At 39.1% G+C, this 19958-nt stretch overlaps 1 protein-coding gene across 13 annotated transcripts in view; it reads left to right on the top strand.

The window, feature by feature from the left end:
• Nucleotides 1–19958, top strand: part of RIMS1 (regulating synaptic membrane exocytosis 1) — a 340018-nt gene that overhangs the window by 308405 nt on the left and 11655 nt on the right. For all 13 annotated transcript variants that reach the window (XM_075268331.1, XM_075268330.1, XM_075268333.1 and 10 more), the window contains 2 exons: nucleotides 10327–10468; nucleotides 14000–14112. In XM_075268331.1, the coding sequence (XP_075124432.1) occupies nucleotides 10327–10468; nucleotides 14000–14112 (255 nt within the window). The remainder of the gene's footprint in view (nucleotides 1–10326; nucleotides 10469–13999; nucleotides 14113–19958) is intronic.

The raw sequence follows: 19958 nt of genomic DNA, 5'->3' as shown, positions 1-19958 counted from the left end.
TGTGTGGCAGGCAAAAATGAGGAAAAAATCCCTGCAGTGCCTAATGGTCCTTGAGAGGTTCACTTGTAATGCTAGTTCATCAGTTTTATCATCTTAATAAAATTAATGAATCCATTATAGAAATATGTAAAATTTTATGGTCATTGCTGTAAATATACAAGTGTCATAACAAATCAGCAGAGAGTCCCATTGGAACATGTTCTTATTCTTGAATGACAGTGATGTCACTAATTAGAAAGTTTAGGCCACAAAACTATAAATAATTATTTTTCTGAATTTTCCCACAGAATACATTGAAATAATGTGTCTTTGTGGGAAGAGAAATCTGATACAGCAATGTCCAAAGGACTGACTTTCACTAGGGATAAGCACCAGTTCTAATCTTCCATACTTTATACCAGAACAAGTCCTGTTTCCATGTATCATCAGTGGACTGTTTAGAACACCAGATATCTTGTGTTTGTAACAATTGATTGTTTACCAAATTAGTCAATTCTGTTTCATCCCAAACTTCTGGAAAAATTAAGATGAAAGTTACAAGCCTGGGAATACAACATCTGACCATAATAAAAAGCCTAACAAAGTGAGAACAATGCCTTGTGAGATCTTGAGTTGACCACATTCTCCTGATATTAATACTGTTTATAATCATAATATTATTATTATACTACATCTCTTTTAAATAATATAAGTTAGAATTTGTAATAGTAAAGTGGTTTCCAGGCTAAATACAGTCCTATGAAAAAGTTTGGGCACCCCTATTAATCTTAATCATTTTTTGTTCTAAATATTTTGGTGTTTGCAACAGCCATTTCAGTTTGATATATCTAATAACTGATGGACACAGTAATATTTCAGGAGTGAAATGAGGTTTATTGTACTAACAGAAAATGTGCAATATGCATTAAACCAAAATTTGACCGGTGCAAAAGTATGGGCACCCTTATCATTTTATTGATTTGAATTCCCCTAACTACTTTTTACTGACTTACTGAAGCACAAAATTGGTTTTGTAACCTCAGTGAGCTTTGAACTTCATAGCCAGATGTATCCAATCATAAGAAAAGGTATTTAAGGTGGCCAATTGCAAGTTGATCTCCTATTTGAATCTCCTCTGAAGAGTGGCATCATGGGCTACTCAAAACAACTCTCAAATGATCTGAAAACAAAGATTGTTCAACATAGTTGTTCAGGGGAAGGATACAAAAAGTTGTCTCAGAGATTTAACCTGTCAGTTTCCACTGTGAGGAACATAGTAAGGAAATGGAAGACCACAGGGACAGTTCTTGTTAAGCCCAGAAGTGGCAGGCCAAGAAAAATATCAGAAAGGCAGAGAAGAAGAATGGTGAGAACAGTCAAGGACAATCCACAGACCACCTCCAAAGAGCTGCAGCATCATCTTGCTGCAGATGGTGTCACTGTGCATCGGTCAACTATACAGCGCACTTTGCACAAATAGAAGCTGTATGGGAGAGTGATGAGAAAGAAGCCGTTTCTGCACGTACGCCACAAATAGAGTTGCCTGAGGTATGATAAAGCACATTTGGACAAGGCAGCTTCATTTTGGAAACAAAAATTGAGTTGTTTGGTTATAAAAAAAAAGGCGTTATGCATGGCATCCAAAAAGAAACAGCATTCCAAGAAAAACACATGCTACCCACTGTAAAATTTGGTGGAGGTTCCATCATGCTTTGGGGCTGTGTGGCCAATGCCGGCATCGGGAATCTTGTTAAAGTTGAGAGTCGCATGGATTCCACTCAGTATCAGCAGATTCTTGAGAATAATGTTCAAGAATCAGTGACGAAGTTGAAGTTACGCCGGGGATGGATATTTCAGCAAGACAATGATCCAAAACACCTCTCCAAATCCTCAGGCATTCATGCAGAGGAACAATTACAATGTTCTGGAATGGCCATCCCAGTCCCCAGACCTGAATATCATTGAACATCTGTGGGATGATTTGAAGCGGGCTGTCCATGCTCGGCGACCATCTAACTTAACTGAACTTGAATTGTTTGTCCAAAATACCTTTATCCAGGATCCAGGAACTGATTAAAAGCTACAGGAAGCGACTAGAGGCTGTTATCTTTGCAAAAGGAGGATCTACTAAATATTAATGTCACTTTTCTGTTGAGGTGCCCATACTTTTGCACCGGTCAAATTTTGGTTTAATGCATATTGCACATTTTCTGTTAGTACAATAAACCTCATTTCAATCCTGAAATATTACTGTGTCCATCAGTTATTAGATATATCAAACTGAAATGGCTGTTATAAACACCAAAATATTTAGAACTAAAAATGATTAAGATTAATAGGGGTGCCCAAACTTTTTCATAGGACTGTATGTTGATGACCTTGAAAAGACCATCAGCATCAAGTTGTGGGTGTCCAACACCTGACACCCCGTTCTCAGCAGTTGCTGCCACCAGAACATTCACAGAGGACAGAGCCGGAAGCAGACAGCTCCACTATTTATTTAGCAGTCAAGGTGGGTTACTGCTCATCAGCTCCAGTTTCCTTGAATGGAAGCTGAACTTCCTTGAATGGAAGCTGAACTTCAGTGACTCAGCTCAGTACGAATTGAAGTGTCGGACCCCGATGTGAAGGATACCGCCCTAACAAAACCTCTTTGGCACACCTGGCGATCACCTTTCTTCCCTACATTCCACTCGCGCCCTACGAGTGTGAATGGATCTTATAGGATAATACAAAACGAGCTTTATGAATTTTATATATTTATTAACCTGAATGGGTCAGTACTAGCCACAAACATATACAGAAATATATATCAGTGGATGACAAGCAAATACAGTTAATGTACAATAGAATGCATAAAATAAAACGAGTCTCTGAAGCCTGTCTCCTGGGCTTCAGGGCACATGCTTAGTCATATGAGACAATATAACACTCCCTAGTCTCCTCCCAGAGTTATGTCATTAGGGATAGAAGCCCAGCCCTCCATCCTTGAAACCAAATACCTAAGAAGTCTCAATTCCTTGCCAGATGATCATAGGGTCAGGACAGAGGTATGATGGGGTTCGTGGTGAGGTCCCTGTCATGTAGACACCAAGAATGACACCAAATCCCCTTTGGGTAATGAGTTCAGTGTCTGGACCTTTCCCCTGCTTTTAATACTAGCATGTTTTGACTTTGAGTGTTTGGGTCCTCCTGGCACACCCGAGGAATTTAACGGTGCAACTGTGGCATGTCCTCCTAGGCAAATATTATCAGAAAACCATATTCCCTTTGACAATGGACCTGGAGACACCAGGTCTGGGTATTGTATGTTCAACACTTTTTCAATATGCAACTCCAGGATGGTTACCTGCTGGGATAATGAGGTTAGTACAGGTATGCAAATTGAGCCTGGAACCATAAAGGGCTTTGATCACGGAGCTGTCATCCCACATTCTTGAGCCTAAACCGGTTTTGTTAATAGGCACAAAAGTCACACTGTGTATGAGGGGTCTTCAAAGGTGATAACTTGCCAGGGCCAAATACATAATTGTAAGATACATAGCTGTGAATCTCTTACCATCAAGGATAAGGTCATCGGTGTCTTTACCAAGCAAAAGTCCTTTAAGGCTGAAACACCACATTGCAGAAACTTTTTTTGTTGAAGATTTTGTTGAGCCAAAACCAATTATGGCTACAAAAGGAATGGTAAATATATAGTATGTAAGTATATACTTATACTTCTCCTCTCTGCTCAATCCGCTCCTGGTTTTGGCACACGTGGGGCCTCACCCTAACTATGTTGTCCTGGACTAGGAAAGCAATATAGTAGTTTTTGTCTAGAAGCAGCATCTCTTAACCTTTATCTTAAATTCTTTCAGAGTGGATTATCTGCAGTACTAGACACAATTCACCACCAATCTAGTAGTTATACCCTATCCAGTAATTGTGTAATGGCACTTTTACTGAAATACCAAGGAACTGTATTATTGGTAATTCATTAATACACTATACTTAGGTGTAGTAATCCAGACATAAAGTAGAGTAGCTCCAATGGATTTGAATTCAATTGTTCACATGGTGCATTTTTATGCAATTTTATTCTAACAAGGTAATGTTGGGAGAATATTTATAAATCCTTTCTCTACATTCTTCCCCTTATTGTAGTCCACTCTTGCTGGAACACTGCATTAATAACTACACCAGAATTGCACCTTGTTAACACAACTGTAATCTGTTTCACACCCCTTGGTAACCCCCATCCTATACGCAGATTATACAAGTATATTCTTGTGACATATAACTACTCTGAGTTTGGAATCCCTGGGTCTCCACTGATCTAGATTTGACACTCCTCATACACATGTAAGTTTAGCATAGATGGGTGTGCATGTGTTCCCAATAAGTAGAGAGCAATAACACTTTTCTGGACACTTCTGGTGGCTGTTTATCTTCCTGAGACAAAATGGAATTGAACAGAAATCCAACTGCCCAATCCTTTCTTTTCCTGACTGGTCATCCTGTACTGCCTAAATCGGCTGGTGCAACCAACATTCACCTAAAGTGTAATAGCCACCTTAAGGACTGAAAGGAACAGTGGCTCATTTATACAGTGAACTTGATAAAGCTGGCTAATAATGCAATAGAGACTTGGTATGATGCACCTGAGGCTTGGACAGACTTGCAATTAATTGTACAAATAGTAGTGTACTGTATATGACTGGCACTATTAAAGTAATATTCTGGGTTTCAGAAAATATTTTTTGTATCATGATATATTATGTGGTTTTTCAATATATTCTCTTTAACGATTTCTTGCCGTTTCCAAAATCTCTGCTTGTCGTATTAAATGGGAGACTTTAGGAAATAAAAACGTGACTTGGTCTTGTGATGGTTATACAGGTACAGGTCATGTCCCAGTTACAGTATTGTTATCAGTCCTGGGTCTTCTGAAGAGCCCTGCCGCTGTGTGGTCATCACATGGCTAGGATACATTTCTTATTCCCTGGGTTCTATTTTGTTCTAAATGGTTAATATTATTATCGTTCAGACTATCAAATATATGCACTATGCTATGGCAATCATAATTTTTGAACTGACTTTCACTAGTCAGTGGTGTAAAGCTATTGTGATGGGTGAATATAGTCTAATTGTTAGAGTATATTTACACTACTGTAATAACAGTCCATTGTTGTCATCCATATTTATAGTATAGTGAAATATTAAAGGGGTTTTGCCGTTACAGACAATTATCCTCTATGCACAGGTTAGTGAAGTGTAAAACCACCGGTGGGCCATCTGCTGAGACCCTCAATGATCAGAAGAATGGGGTCTGAAATGTAAAACCTTTGAACCATTCTAAGTGATTGAGGATTGAAATTAATTCAGCAAAACTGAATTTTATGGGGCAACATGGTGGCTCAGTGGCTCAGTACTGGAGTCCTGGCTTTCCAATCCCGCCAGAAACAACACCTGCAAGGAGTTTGTAATTTCTCCCCATGTTTGCGTGGATTTCCTCCCATTCTACAAAAACATACTGATAGGTAAAAAAAATTTTTAAAAAATGTACATTCTGATCCCTTAATGGGGCTCACAATTTACATAAACTGAATTTTACAATGTCTTTGCCACTTTACTTAGTATTGTTTACTGTACTGTTGATGTTAATATCAACTCCAACTGGAATTGTTTTTTAATCTTTGCAAAGCACATTATGTTCTCAAAACATATTAAAACTCTGGCAATCTGCTTTTAACACTGGTGCATTGGAGCGAATGTTATAGTCTGAGAGTCATTCAGCTTACATAAGAGCAAGGGAGGTCTGTGGGCATGTGTACTTATAGTCACACTTCATCAGCCTGGAATGATTCATTTATTTTCAGGTTCACAGTCCTTTACAAAACCATTATATTATGTAAAAAGGTCTTTATTATGTCCCTAAAGCTGTTCCATAACATATTTATAATGATGTTTCTGAACTTTATACAAACTATATTAAATGTTCCCTTGGAGCTGTGACACTAAGCTGTGACGCTGTCCCCCCTGAGTGTCATCAGTAGCCAAAACTAATAGCACTGATATCTCTGCGACAGGGGAACATGCCAGCAAAGCTAAAATATAACACTCCCTACCTGAGAGTACATAAAGGGTTCTGTTTAAGTTGAACCTCTGCAAAATTACTGACCTTTTAAAAAATAATAATAATCTGTCAAAAAGTGTAAACGCCATGCTGTACTCTAATAAAAGTAAATGGCAATCCTGGTCAACTGGTTATTTTAGAAATTACCTACATAGGCGTTGTAAATGTAATACAGTGTTATTTTATTGTGTGAATTGGAACAAGGCATACTTTTGTGACTTGTATAACTCTCTGAAACCCCATTGTAAATTTTATGCTGTGGAACAGCTTTGTAATTAAGTACTGATATTATATTTTATGGGGCCAGTGCAGGTGTGTTTTACTATATGGGAGTTATTAAGGAGAGATTATACTGTGTGATGGTCATAAGCGGCCATTATACTTTGTGGGGGACACTGAGGGTGCATTATATTGTGTGAAGGCCAATAAGGGGGAATTATGTTTTGTACACCCTACTTGGGGAACATTATACTGTGTGGTGGAGTCATCATCACTTTATACCATAAATTGAAGGGCACTATAATTGTGTTCGGGAAGGGAAATGTTAGGATTTAGAGGGCTCAAAAGGCATATGTGTTAAACCAAAACATATGCCTGTCTGCATGTGTCTAGGTATGGCCACCTAGCGGTTGTGATGTAGCCTGCAGCCTTTCGTGTGTTTTCTTAATATGTCATATGTTTATTGAATTGGTTTCTAATTATTCATATTAGAGCTAAGTTACTGGTGAACATATCTGTAATCTTATTGCTGAAAATGCACACAGGAGCAATTCTGATGTTAAAAGGGTTGTCCACTTTCAGACAATTATTGAGAGACAAATATGATTGTTTGTATAATAAAAAGTTGTACAATTTTCCAATATACTTTCTGTATCAATTCCTCACAGTTTTCTACATTTCGGCTTGCTGTCATTCATTCTGTTACTTCTAGTGGATAAAAGTCTGACCATGGTCATGTGATTTACGGTCCATGGTCATGTGATGAGTACACAGGTGCACAGCTCGTTACAGTCACAGCACAGTAATCAGACATCTGCCTGGTAATCAGCTGTGCTCCTGTGTGCTCATCACATGACCATGGACCGTAAATCACATGACCATGGTCAGAGTTTTATCCACTAGAAGTAACAGAATGAATGACAGCAAGCCGAGATCTAGAAAACTGTGAGAAATTTATACAGAAAGTATATTGGAGAATTGTATATCTTTTTATTGTACAAACAATAACATTTGTCTCTCAATATTGGTCTGAAAGTGGCCAACCCCTTTAAACTTGTTGATCTCCATGGGGAATACAATTTTGTGCTAATACCCTTCAGGAGCCAGTATTACATCACTGATATTCAGTGTCTCTAATGTCTACATCCATCCATATTCAGCTAATTGCAGAGAGCCAAGAAATGCCAATAGGAACCGAGGAACTGAAGGTATACAACCCTTTTGTTCTGCAATGCTGGTAGTTTCAGTACCCTGGCACTATTCTTAGCAGGTACTAATGGTTAAACCTTGTGTAATGAAGACATCAGTCAGAGGATCATCACCTCCTGTAGATCTCGCACTCTACTTTAATACTATTAAGCAAATAAAAAAAACTACTTAACATCCAGTAACCATTCCCCAAGAGCGTCTGGGAACAGGAAGCCGTATTCTATTCTTAAATGCTTGCTAGACTACTGCCAAACTTTAAGGCATTGTCTAGCAAACACTGCACATGTATTGTATATTTATGTACCCCTTACTGTCATTTGTTTTGGTGAATCAGTGGCTAATTTTAATGGCACTAGCTTGTTTACCAACAGTGAAAGAATTTTGTTCTATGAATCATTCACAAAAGGAGGTCTAACTATTCTATGATACTCATGCTGTAACTAAAGACTGAGTTATAGCCTCTAAGTCAGACCTGGGCAAAGTCCGGCCCCCGGGCCATATCCGGCCCTCTGACCGATTCAGACCGGCCCGCACAGCTTGACTAGGGGGCGTGTCTTAGTGCCGGCAGGACAGTGCAGGAAGATGGAGACATGTGGTGTGTGTCATAAGGTACTGGGGAATGTAACATGCAGGGGGGAGTGTGTCTGTCTACATGTGTCTGTCTGTCTATATGTGTCTGTCTGTCTGTCTATATGTGTCTGTGTCTATCTGTGTGTGTGTCTCAGTAACCTAGGGGCAGAGATGGAAGGGGAATGTTATACTAGGTCAGAGATGGCAGATGGAGGGGGGGACATGAAACTGGGGGAGAGATGGAGGGAGGACATGAAATGGGGCAAATGAAGGGAGATATGAAACTGAGGGAGACATGGAGGGGGGAACATGAAACTGGGGGTAGATGAAGAGGGCACGTAGACTGGGGGGACATTAAAATGGGGACAACTGGAGGGGGCATTAAACCATGGAGGTAGGTAGAGGGGGACCTGTCTGCCTCTAGTTGCCCCCAGTTTAATGTCACCCTCCAGCTACCCCTACGGTTTTAATGTCTACTTCCAGCTTCCTGATTTTAATACCCCTCTCTAGTTGCGCTCAGTTTCATGTCCCGCTCCAGTTGTCAATTTATTACCCCCATCCAACTAACCCCACTGTTTAATATCCCCCTCCAGCTGTCCCAGCTTCATGTCTCCTCTAGTTTCCACCAGTTTATCCTGGGGCACCAGGAGGGGACTTAATACTGTGGGGCAGTTGGAAGGGAACATTATAATGTGGGGGCATATAATGTACGGGTGACTGTAGGAGGATTATACTGTGTGGGGGCACATGGAAAGATGATTGGGAATGGGCGGAGTTAATGTAGAAGTGGGTGGAGCTAAATTTTGCCATGGCGTGGCCCTCTAGCATATTTTCAATTCCTTATGCGGCCCCATGGGAAAATTAATTGCCCACCCCTGCTCTAAGTGGTTATTGCTGTCTGTTCATGGGTTTTAAAGGTATCTAATAAAGTCTGAAGATAATTTTATTGGATGCTGGAGTTACAGTTTTGTTGTTCGTATACTGTATGGTGGTGATAACCAGTGCTTTCAGTCAGTGGGGTTAATGGTGAACTTCTCAATGTTTCTATAGTGATCCAAATGCATGCCACATATCTTTTTTATCAGTTGTTTGGTGATAGCACTGTATTCCCACATGTAATTCTGTCAAGATTTATTTCTAATACAGAGGAAGGATAAAGATGAAGACTCTTTCAGATGTTTGTTGGGGATGTTATATGTTTAACTATCTCTAGACATACACTGTCATCCCACTGAACCGTTTTGTAATGCTAGGTTCGAGCACTCTGCCGCTTAATCAACATATCCACAGGAGAGAAGTCCTGCAAGGTGGACTTTATTCTAAACATTATAAAATCAGCAGACACCAGGCGCGCACCCCATTATAGTCTTTTTAAGTCTATAGGGTTTCCGTCTATCGGGTCCCCAAGTGGACCGAAGGAAGGAAATCCGAATGCTAGTGTGAACCTAGCGTTATCTGTTTTCATTCATTGTAGACTGTTCTTCATGTAGATAATTATTCTCAGATGGAAGAAGTCCAAATCGTCTTTTCATTACTTATGTAAACTTGGCAATAGAACTAACCCAATGGCAGCCAGAGCCATTGTCTCTAGACCAGTGGTTCTTAACCTTGTTTGAGGTACTGAACCCACCAGTTTCATATGCACATTCACCGAACCCTTCTTTAGTGATAAATCAAATATGATTTTTTTTTCCAATTCAAGACATAGGTATATGTTTTTTTACTGGTACACAAAATGAACCGTGCATATGGCCTAGGGTTCGATCGAACCCTGGTTAAGAACCACTGCTCTAGAACTTCTATATTGCAAAGAAAACTCATTGCAGATTTCCACCAAAAAGGTGTTTATAGTGAGTAAAAAGTACAGAACCAACCGAACAAACAAAGACGACTTATCTGTTGCATTAGACTAGTATCACGTAGCCTATTTATGAAGTGTATCCACCAGTTTCAAAGCTGACATCTTTAATACATTTCTAAAAATATCCTAAAATGGACAAACAACAAACTTACACCATGTTTACGTCAGCATAATATCTTTTCAAATTCCACATCTTTGACCAGCTATCATGGAGAATGCAACATTCCTCTTATATATCACACAAGATTAGCATGTTAAGCATTACTATTTATGCTTTGCTTCTGTATTAATTTGATGGTTGTGGTTGATGGTTTTAATAAGAGGATATTGACTTTGTGTCACTTAAACAAATTTTAATTTACTTCTATAGATTCTGGCAACAAGAAATTCAAAAGTACAATTCAGAGAAGCACAGAGACAGGAATGGCAGCTGAAATGAGGAGTCGTATGGTGCGGCAGCCAAGCCGGGAGTCGACAGATGGAAGCATTAACAGTTACAGCTCTGAGGGAAAGTAAGTACATGACGGAGGAAAATTAAAAGCAATATGTCTGCTGTCACTCTGCATTTCCATTCATCCCATACAAGAAAGAATCAGGAATTATAATTTATGGGCCTATAAAATCGATTGACATCACACTTTTTTTTTCTGTGCTGAACAGATTTTCACAGACATGAACTTGAACAGAAAGGATCATCTCTAAAGCATATTGCATTATATTCATACTATTCCTATCCATAGGATATTTAGGTCACTGCATTAGTTCTTTTAACCTCAAGAGGACAGTAAAGCTTTCCTGCATTTTTCAACATCAATCTTCTGCTTGAATCAACATATAATATTACATAATATAGCAAACATTCTGTCCTTGGACTGACCTCCTGTTGTACCATGTCAACACTAGGAATATTCATTAAGGGGTTGGTCTCTTATTGGGCAAACATAAAGCCTTACTAAACTTTAGAAGAACCTTTGATTTTCTTGAAAAATTTGCATCATTTATACATTTTGTAATATACTTTATTAACAAAATTTGTCTCCTTTCTGTGAATTCCTGCATTTCTTTATTGTTTCCCTAGTTTCTGTATTGAGAGCTGCTCACTGATTTCACTAGGTGTGATCTAAGGAAGCTGAATCTGGGGGGTGATGTCACTTCTTATATCTCTGGAATATCTTGGACTAATCTTACCAGGATTCAGCATAGAGTTGAAGGTAGCCATGGCGTTTGCACTTGGACTTTATGTATCATAGCTAGGGTTGAGCCGATCTTGAGATTTCGGGATCGATTTTAAAAATCGATTTCCGATCATTTTCCATTCGAACCCGATCCCAATCCCAATTCCGATCCTAATGTAAGTCAATGGGATTTTTTTTAATGATCAAAGATCAGATTTTAACAATGATCCTGTTCACTACACTTCATGGAGTCCAAAAATTGAAGCCTCCACGCTGTGTAGTGATTAAAAAATCTGCTGGCTACTTAGTCCCCTCCACTTACCTGCACAGAACTGCTGCTGCCTCCTCTCCCGATGTGTACGCCGGTCCCCGGAGCTCCTTTCTGTGAATTCCTGCACTTCTTTATTGTTTCCCTAGTTTCTGTATTGAGAGCTGTTCACTGATTTCACTAGGTGTGATCTAACGAAGCTGAATCTGGGGGGTGATGTCACTTCTTATATCTCTGGAATATCTTGGACTAATCTTACCAGGATTCAGCAGAGTTGAAGGTAGCCTTGGCGTTTGCACTTGGACTTTATGTATCATAGCTAGGGTTGAGCTGATCTTGAGATTTCGGAATCGATTTTAAAAATCGATTTCCGATCATTTTCCATTCGAACCCAATCCCAATCCCAAAGATCAGATTTTAACAATGATCCTGTTCACTACACAGCATGGAGTCCAAAAATTGAAGCCTCCACGCTGTGTAGTGATTAAAAAATCTGCTGGCTACTTAGTCCCCTCCACTTACCTGCACAGAACTGCTGCTGCCTCCTCTCCCGATATGTACGCCGGTCCCCGGAGCTCCGGGCCGTTGTTCTCTCCTCTCTCTCTTCACACACCGGCAGAGCGCTGTGCGCGCCCCCGCCTCCCAGGCTAGTGTAACTGATGATGGGAGAAGGCGGAGCTTGTTGTGGCTAAGGAGAGTGTGGACAGGTACAGGGCAGGGAGACATGAGTGCATTACTCACGTCACCCCTGCCTGTACCCGCCCACACTCTGCTAAGCCACAAAAGGCCCCACCTACTCCCAGCAGTAACACTAGCCTAGGGAGGCGGGGGCACGCACAGCACTCTGCTGATGTGCGAAGAGAGAGAGGAGAGGAGAGAACAATGGCCAAGAGCTGGGGTCACACGGTGGCTCAGTGGTTAGCACTGCAGCCTTGCAGCACTGGGTCCTGGTGTTCAAATCCCATCAAGGGCAAAAAAAAAACATCTGCAAGGAGTTTGTATGTTCTCCCCGTGTTTGCATGGATTTCCATCCCATATTCCAAAAAAAGACATACTGATAGGGAAAAATGTACATTGTGTGCCCTATGTGGGCTCACAATCTACATTTAAAAACAATGGCCCGGAGCTCCGGGTAGCAGCAGCAGTTCTGTGCAGGTAAGTCGGTTGAGTGATCGGGATCGCAATCATGAAATTTTTTCCGATCCCAATCTTTTCCGATCCCGATCGCTCAACCCTAATCATAGCTTGAAGATATATTAACAGGAAATAGGTCTTAGCTTAGTAAGAGACCCCCATATTGTACATCAAATATAAAGCTCAAAGAGACCTAGGCTCATTTAGGGTTAGATCTGTTTAGACCTTCTACTGAACATTTATTTCAAAGGACTCCGATTAAGTTTGGACATATTACCTGCTAAAGTGCTATGGTGCAAATAACCAGGCTACCTTTAGCTTTCTATTGTATCCTGTTAATTTTAGTCCAATATATTCTTGAGAAATATCTGTTTGTTTCTGCTGAATCCTGGTAGACTAATCCAAACTGCATAGGTTCTGCATTTCTTTTTTTTCCATCTAATATTACCCAGCTGCTACTTTCAGCAGTCAGTGCTTGTGTACATTTAGTACAGAATGTAGTATATCATTTTCTTATAAATGTATTATATATACAGTATTGAAGTACATGTGATGTTATGCATTTGGACATTGGTAGTGATGAGGTTTTTTTTACCTTTAGGATAAGCATAATGTTTTATCCTGTTGTATTGATAATAAGATATGCAGAGTCTTTTTTAGGATAGGTCTATGGAAGGGCACGAGAAGGGTTTGAAAATAGCCAAAGTGAAAAAAAGCTATTAAATATGGATAATTCTGGATACAACAATAGAAAAATATAACTCATGTTTTCCATCATATGTATCCACCCTTCACACTCAGTTTTCCTCAAAGCTTCCTGATGGACACAGAATGCGGAACAGTCATAACATAAAGTGTCATTTTGCATCAATCTCGTATTGCATACAGTGACATGTTTTTTTTTGTTCTTTTCCTTTAAAACATTAGCATTTTTAAGGAAGCAGACCTATTCATTCTCCAATTCCAATTGTAGCCTGTATAGACACATTATTCTGAAATATTATCTAGATAGTCTTAAAGGCAGGGAATGTGAAATTCACCACAGTTAACCAAGCAGGATAGCGCTCTTGGGATAGCTGTAGAAAAAAAAAAGTCAGAAAAAGAACACAGCACACTCCATAGTCTCATACCACTTCTAATAAAACGTAATAGGTCAATACTTGAATGCACACCAAGAGGCTTAAATCCCTATTCATTGTCATATCACTGTGTTCTTTATATCCATCCAGTGTTTTATCTGTCCGGTGACATTGCTGTGTCTATTTTCAGTTGCTTTTAAAACTGTTGGAGCTATTAAAGGATTTTGCAATTCAGCCGAAGAACATATTATGTCATGAAAAGCCCTTATTCTACAATACGTAATATAAAATAATATATTACATAACATATCTGAAACAATTACATTTTACAGACAGAACCGCAAAGAAATACGATTGCTACCAATCTAATACCATTTTTTTTTCAAGTTTAATATTTCCAGGTGTAAGATTGGGGGTCGACAGCCAGTTCAGTGACTTTTTAGATGGACTTGGACCTGCCCAACTAGTTGGTCGACAGACATTGGCAACACCTGCAATGGGTAAGAATAACGCAGTTCCAACCTGTAATGTAAAAAAAAGAAAAGAATATTGATTTTATGTTCATGTATCCTATCCCAAAAGTCAGTACTGCTTACTATCATTGTGTTTACCAGAATCCAGTGCCTACAACTAGTTTCTACATAGTGCAAGCAGATTACTGTGACTACCATATGAGCTGTAATTTCACCTTGACCGCACAGATGCACTGTCCTCTTGTGCCTAATCTTGAAAGAATACATTGGTGGTTAAGGTTCTTTTTTTATTATTGTACTCTCCATGCCTATAGTGAGACCTACTTTAAATGTAAAGCCTTGTCTTATTGATATACTGTCAATTTTCATGATTTACATTATTACAGATATCAATAGTTAGCGGCATAATGTAGTAACTCGGAACTTGGTAGCATCTTATCAACGATAATAATAATCCTCTGTAAAACATGGTGGAGGCAGTGTGATACCATGGGTGTGCATGGTTTCCAATGGCACTGGGTCTGGGTATATATTCTGGTGTACAGGAATATATTTTCTGCTCAGATTCAACCAAATACAGCAAAGTTGATTGGACAGCGCCTCACAATACAGTTGGACAGCAACCCAAAGCATACTGCAAAAGCAACACAGGAGATTTTTAACCACTTCCCACCTTAGGCATTTTTTAATTTTCGTTTTTCACTCCCTGCCTTCCAAACTCCATAACTTTCTTTATTTTTCTGTTCAAAGAGCTACATAAAAGCTTTGAACAAAGCCCTGGAGGCCTAAAGGCCATGATCAGTGCAGGTCTCTGCTGTATGGTACTATATTTAAATACCCAACATTTGCCGGAATATTATGGCTGATGTTGAAAATGGGATAAGGCATAGAAGTGGAATATGCTACAATGACCAAATATGCAGTCAGTCACCAGATCTCACCCCAATCAAGCATGCCATGTTAAGACCCACAAACCAGCAACAACTGAAGACAACTGCAGTAAAGGCCTAGCAAAGCATCACAATGAAGGAAACCCAGCGTTTGGTGATGTCCATGGGATCCAGACTTCAGGCATTCATTGCCTGTAAAGGATTCTCTACAAAGTATTAAAAATGAACATTTTATTGATGGTAATGTTAATTTGTCCAATAACTTTTGAGCCTCTGAAATAAGAGGGCCTTGTAGAAAAATAGTTGCAATTACTCAACATTTCACAGGATCAGGATATTTATTTGATTAACCCCTTACATTAATTTTGAAAGTATACCTTTCAATTCCAACTCAGTTTTTACATGCAGAGCCTAAATCATGATGATAGTTTCTCTGTCCAAATATTTCTGGACCTAACTGTATGTCATTGGGCTTTTCAGACTTGGTAGGAGTTCCTCTTTAATTTCAAATAAAAAAATTACTTCAGTGGGGAGGGGATTATACTGTACCAGATTTTCCAAAGTGTCTAATGCTTAGTTTCTAACAAAAAATGTGCAGAAATTGTTAGACATGAGTGTATGACGACTAAAGTATGTACGCTATTAAAAATGTTAGAAAATGATAGAGTTAGTCTTCTCCAGTGTGTGCAAAAACTGTTGTCTCTAAGGGTATCTAAGAGTACATGCAGCACATTTTAGTTCCAGAAATTTTTATGAGTGTACCGTTCATCTGAATGGGACTTGTAGCCACGTCAACCACATTCGCATGAATGGAAGTGATGATGATTTTCATTTGCAGGAATTTCTACAACAAATATACCACGTTAGTATACTGCAATAGATCTATTTTGGGCTTTTCATAGCTCCATTTCAGGTTCCTAACACTATTAGGCCCCACACACATACTCCATATAAGCAGATTGTACAAACTTCTGTTATACATTTGTTTATAAAATCTGCTTATAGGGAGTTACTAGTTTCACATATGTGTCAATTTTTTTCTTAACAGTGAATAATGTTAGGGGGCGTTCACACTACCGCTGCTGTCCACCCTGGGGTTTCCGTCCTAAACCCCGAGATAACTGAACAGGGACGGCTTGCCAGCGGTCAGCTATAAAACCCATGAATTTGAATGGGTTTTTAAAGCTAACTTCCAGTGTCCATATGCAGCTTCTCCGCCTGGTAACCATTTTTTTGCATGGATACAAAGTCGTACATGCAGGACTTTGTGTCCGTGCGAAAAAAATGGTCCCCTGTCCAGTTTCCCCAGGGTTTAGGACAGAAACCCCGGGGCGGACAGCGGCGGTAGTGTGAACACGCCCTTAGTCAAAATAAATAGGACATGATGGATGTTTGGGTTGAATAAAGAAAAAAAAGACAAATGATATTTATGATTGTTTTTCACTGTCATTCGAAAATTCATGCAAAACGGACATTAAAACTTGACACATGGCCAGAAAACTGATGCAAAATAAGTGACTCACTGATAGAAAACTGATGTTAAAAACTGAAAGTTTCAACTCTTTTTTTAATGACTGTTTTATCACATTCATGTACATCATCAAAATTATCTTTATTATTATTACACATATACATAATATTCTATAAAAAAAAACATAAAATTATACCCAGAGACAGTATATCCACAGACAACACATCGAGAAATACTGTTTCCCATACAATGAATACATTATACGTTATTACACCTGGGACTACTATAATTAGAACATACAAACATCAACACATCAATAAAGTCTCATGATGCCCATATACAAATTACATATACATAAATAAGAAGATACAGACCAAAGGGTAGAGAAGCCCCAATACATGTTTCGCCCTTCCCTTTCAAAGGAGGCTTAGCAAACCTTCATAGATAAGCTAGTTAAAGGGATCCTATCATTCAGACTAATTTTTTGGTCACTAACACGTCGGAATACCCTTAAGAAAGGCTCATATAGCACTGGGGGCGTCTCCAATGCTCAAACAGCACTGGGGGCATCCCCAGTACTGTGAGAGAACTCTCTCCAGCGCCATCTCCATCTTCTTCAGCAACAGCCTCTTCTTTCGTCTTCTTCCGGCGTGCAGGGTGTCAAAATTCAACGCATGCGCAAGTCGGCTCTGCCAGAGCCAAATTCACATGCGGGCAGACATTTTTTTGTGGCCGCTTATGCTAGCAGGCGCAGTACATTCTGTACTCCATAGAACTACAGGAGCGTAGAAGCGGCCGTTGCTGAAGAAGATGCAGGCGGTGCTGGAGAAAGTTCTCTGGCAGCATTGGGGGTGCCCCCAGTGCTGCAAGAAAACTCATTTGCATACCGACAAAAACTGGGAACGGCGGCGCGGAGAAGACATCGAAAGGTAGGAAAAGAATAGCCTTTCTTAAGGCTATTCTGACGTGTTAGTGAGAAAAAAAATTAGTTTGAATGATAGGATCCCTTTAAAGTTTAAGATTTGTAAACTTGTAACATCACCACCTAGGATATAGTTCAACACCATTGAACCCAGCATAGCATAATAACTAAAGCACAAGCTTCGTGACCTGGAGCCTATATGTATTAACATCCAGATTTGTGAGCCCATTGGGAATTTAGGTAAAATGAGAAGAATTCAGAACATTTTAAAGCTAGAATATTAATATTTTCAAAACAGGGAATTGCTCCATGGTTACTCGATGTATAATATGTGTAATCCCCTATGTATTCAGGCTCAATATACATTATGTGATTTGCGCTCCATTATTCTTGAACATGGGAATCACAATTGCAAGCATTGCAGATTGCAGCAATAAAAATAGACCAATTCTCATGGAGATTTTGTTACAGTGTTACGTGCATTTCGTCTATTGTATTGTACTGGCACCATCTACTGACTATTTAACACACTGGGTTAAGTTTAGATCCAATTTAAGCAGTGTATAAAAGTGACTACTTTAGGATGTCAGTATTTTACGAGTGTTTCCAAGTCATGGAATGTGAGACTAAACACTGCAGTGCACCGATGTTTATATTGATGAACCGCCATGGAAAATAAATCCATCTATTATTTATAACAATTATAAAGTACTTAATATCAAGTATACGGTATATACTGTAAATATTCATGAGGAGCAAACCATCTGCCATACGGATCTTTGTAAATGAGTTTACTGGATTCTATATATATGAAATATTTGTAACATTTGTACTCCTCAGTAAGTCAGCAAACTAAGGCCTAGTTAAAGTACCTCTACTCTATGACACATTTCAGTTGGTAACTGTGGTATTGTGTCATAGCAGTGAGACATTATATTTAATGGGATTTATAAAAAAAAAAACCTGTACATACACTATTACAAAAAGCATGGTGGCTTAGTGGTTGGCTCTTTTGCTTTCAGAACTTAGGTTCTGGGTTTAAATCCAACCAGGGACAGTCCATTTGGTTTGCATGTTCTTCCCAAGTTTGCTCGGGTTGCCTTTGGATACTCTATTTTTATGGATAAGGAAATTATCTATTGAGTTCTATTGGGAACAGGGACTGAGTGATGATTATTACTGTACATTGCTGCAGAACATGTTGCCAGTATATAAGAAAAAACATATTTTAATCAAAAGTGCTTTCCATTAGGGTTTCTTGTGGGGTTTTTTACCTTCTAAATTGATGTTATTGAGGAGAAAGATCTGGCATGCTATACCTCATGTAAAACACGCAGTCAGGACTATGATATATGGTAGAACAATGCAGTTTTTTATTGGAATATTAGGGATTGTTAACACTAGTGTTGGTGACTGGCAGCAGTGTCCGTAGCTATTGTCCGTTACAAGATTTTAGCAACGGACACTAGCTGAACCGTCAGAAATCCGTTAAAATTTCCATGAGATTTTATCTTGTGTCTCTTAGTGTCTGTTTGTGTCCGATTACACACAATCTGTCAGAAGTCCGTTTTTTTCCAGCGGACAAAAATTCCAACATGCTGGACTTAAAAAAATAACGGACACTTGCCGTCCGTTTTTTCAAACATTGAAGTCTATGTGCAACAGACTTATAACGGACAGTAACTGATAGCCATCAGTTACTGTCCGTTATTTTGTGTCTGTTTTTTTCTGCGCATGCTCAGAAAGCAGAAACAAAACAAAAAAATGGACACTGTAAAAAAAACGAACACTAATTCAGGGCTCGTTTACATCTGCACCCGGGACTCCATTTTGCAGGTTTCCGTTTCCTGCACAAAACAGGGCAGGAGACGGAAACCTGCAGGCATCTTTCAAACCCATTCACAGCCGGACTCGGCATGACAGGTTTCCTGATAACGGAGACCCGAACGCTTGTGTGAACCCAGCGTCACTGAGGCTAGTGTGTCCGTTTTTCTTTTCATTTATCCATTAAATGGATCAGTTAAAAAAACGGACACACTAACATCAGTTAGTGCCCGTTAATGTCTGTTATGATAGATGTCCGTTTTTTGGAATTTTTTTAACAGACACCTTCATAACAAAATTCAATGGTAGTGTGAGCCCTGCCTTACTTAGCAATACTTCTTTCAGTAAAGTTTGTATGAACATCCCCTCTGCTCTTATGTGCGCTGCTGTCAAAAGTGATGACCATTCTTCAGATCTATTTTGTTTTCCACGGAAATAGCTGTTGATAGAACATTTAGTACGCAGATAGCATCTGTAGACATTGCCATTTGTTTTTGTATGTCTGTATTGTTTGAACATAGCACAGATAATAGATAAACATCAAATGAAATGTTTCTGTATCAGGAAAATGTTATTTCAAATGGTCTGTAAGCAAACAAATCATTGACATGAACTAAGTATTATGAGACCCTTGAGGGTGCCATTTTTTAACTTGTAGCAAAATTTACAAGAGTAAATACGTAATATAAATCTGGAGGCCAAAATGTGAAATGTCAAGTCCTACAAGTGTATTTTAATCCCCTTTTTTTGTGACACATGTAGCTTT

This window comes from Leptodactylus fuscus, chromosome 3, assembly GCF_031893055.1.
Source record: "Leptodactylus fuscus isolate aLepFus1 chromosome 3, aLepFus1.hap2, whole genome shotgun sequence".
Lineage (NCBI taxonomy): Eukaryota > Metazoa > Chordata > Amphibia > Anura > Leptodactylidae > Leptodactylus > Leptodactylus fuscus.
This window is presented reverse-complemented; position numbering and strand designations above follow the sequence as displayed.